Genomic DNA, 2498 nt, shown 5'->3' on the forward strand with positions numbered 1-2498 from the left:
CTATCTATCTATCTATCTATCTATCTATCTATCTATCTATCTATCTAATTTTTTCATATGCATCTTTCACATGATAAATTATAAAATCTTTAAAAAGCACAATATTAATATTATTTATCTATTTATATTAATAAACAAGTGAAAATAAAAGGGCAAATATTTAAAATATACTTTAAAACATTTTTGCTGAATTTGCAGTTGCTTTTGCATACACAAAAAGCACATCTTTAACTACTGCACATGTTGTCAGGGAATAATACCGATCTTAAAAGCTGTTCAACACTTTCTTCTTTACACTGGCAGGGGATGCATTTAAACTGTTATCTTTTGGATACGGTTTCGCGCGCCTCACACATTTAACAGATGGTTTAGTTGACATTGTACGCCATCAAGAGCCTGCACCTGTTATTTTTTCCAGCATGATAACGTGATAAAACGAAATAGGTTTGATGTTCCATTTGCACATTAAAAAAATAAAATGATGTAAAGTTAAATGTCAAGGTTATTAAGTTTTTACACAGGGGTAGTAAGTTCACATGTCCTTTCGGTTTGTAAATCATTCATCAATAGACGACGATTCTGGACTGATTATGGGGCTTGATCCACTTGGACTCCAGGTTTTTGCATTTAACTTGACCTCAGCGCTTTGAAGGTCTTCCAGTGTGAAACTGATATAAATAGTAAAAAGCAAACCGCATCTTGTCAGTTGGCTTTGTTACATTGCGGTCTTCCAACATGATTTGGTTTGTGGCTCTTCTTTCCAGCTTTGGTGAGGCTGCAGCAAAATCTATTAAAACTAACTTTTGATGCAATTTTTTTAATTTTTTTTGCAAACATCTCAACCGCCACTGTGTCTTCTGTTTCTTTTTCTAAAGGGCTGATTTGTGCTGAAACACCTTTCAACCACAATCTGCTCAATAACAGGGTCATAGGAGGCAGTGATGCCAAACCAAACACCTGGAAATGGCAGGTAAACTGTTCATTATTATTATTATTGTATAGCATCATCTTAACTCAAGTATATTAAATATTCTTTTTTTTGTTTGTTTGTTTGCTGTCAGGTTTCCCTGCAGTTTGATTCATATTACGACGGCTCTTTCTATCACATCTGTGGAGGAACCGTTGTTGACAGTTTCTACATCATGACTGCAGCTCACTGTATCCTCAGGTTTGAGTCTAAACGAGCCGATCATAATTTCTGCTGGCTTGGATCAATAGGAATCATTTATTGTTGATTTTATTTATGTATTGCTTATTTATCAGCATGGAGGCCAGTCAGTACCGCACGGTGGTGGGTGAGTACAACCTGTTTGAAAATGACAACAGTGAGCAGTTCATCCCTGTGGAGAAGATTATAGTTCACCCTGAATGGGTTGGAGATCTTGGCAAAGGGTAACACATCTGCATTCCTGATCAGCTTTATTGAAATCTATCATGCATTCACAAATGCTTTCTAACGTATGTTTCTCTAAGGAATGATATCGCTCTTTTGAAACTGGCCACTCCGATCTATGCCAATGGTTACGTGGAAATTGCTAACCTTCCCTACCCTGGCCAGATGCTGCCTCATGGTTTCACCTGTTACATCACAGGCTGGGGGTCAATGGACCGTGAGTATCCGTGCACGCATTATAAACGCACACTTTGATGCAATGAAGAAATTAAAATATATAAATATTTTACCAACTCAGACGTTGGAACCACCCCAGACAAACTACAAGTGGCTCCCATAAATGTGGTGGAGCACGCCATCTGCTCCACACATGAGTGGTGGGGCAGCCTTGCTCTGAGGACGATGCTGTGCGCCGGAGGGGATGGAATCATATCCGGCTGCCATGTACGGAGAACACGGTCCTTAAAGCAATTTTAATATGATTTAGAAAAATAAAAAGTAGATATTTAGCGATCATTTCAAGGAATGTGCACTTCATGAGTTCTCTCTGTGCTTTTTTTATTCTGCTGCTGTCAGGGCGACTCTGGAGGTCCCCTGAACTGCCTGACTGATGGAGCCTGGAGAGTCCACGGTGTCGTCAGCTACGGACCAGCCGGCATGTGCAACCAAGTGTCTAAACCCACAGTTTTCACCAGAGTTTCATCCTTCATTGACTGGATGTACTCTGTAAGCCTCCCCAAATGACATAATTGACGATTACATCCCTAAACTGATGAATTTATCTGTTTTTTCTTTCTGTTTTCAGGTTACGGGAGGAAATCTTTAGACAGCAGAGTATTAACATTCAGATGGAGCCAGTCAAATAAAATTCATAAAATATTTACACTTCTGTGTAACTTTTAAGTTCTTGAATTTAAAAGTTAGTGAATGTTTCTCAAATTAGCAATAAAGCACACCAGAGTAAATGCACGTTCTTTAGTCAAAGAAACACATTTCTCATTAAACGCACATTGTGTTGCCTTTTTTAATTGCAGCCACGCTGTAGGCTATAAATCAAGGCTAAAGGCTCATTGGTTGAAAACCATCAAAGTGGTTGCATAGCTGA

At 38.6% G+C, this 2498-nt stretch overlaps 1 protein-coding gene across 1 annotated transcript; it reads left to right on the forward strand.

Moving 5' to 3' along the window:
• The first annotated feature begins 735 nt into the window (after positions 1-735).
• Positions 736-2239, forward strand: LOC119426567 (chymotrypsin-like elastase family member 2A). Its single transcript, XM_037694134.1, has 8 exons — positions 736-769; positions 876-970; positions 1062-1168; positions 1264-1392; positions 1474-1610; positions 1692-1837; positions 1970-2119; positions 2199-2239. The coding sequence occupies exons 1-8, from the start codon at positions 736-738 to the stop codon at positions 2217-2219; spliced, it is 819 nt and encodes a 272-aa protein (XP_037550062.1). The 3' UTR covers positions 2220-2239.
• The last annotated feature ends 259 nt before the right edge of the window (positions 2240-2498 follow it).

The sequence above is a fragment of the Nematolebias whitei genome, chromosome 20 (assembly GCF_014905685.2).
Source record: "Nematolebias whitei isolate Nwh7 chromosome 20, NemWhi1, whole genome shotgun sequence".
In the NCBI taxonomy this organism is placed as follows: domain Eukaryota; kingdom Metazoa; phylum Chordata; class Actinopteri; order Cyprinodontiformes; family Rivulidae; genus Nematolebias; species Nematolebias whitei.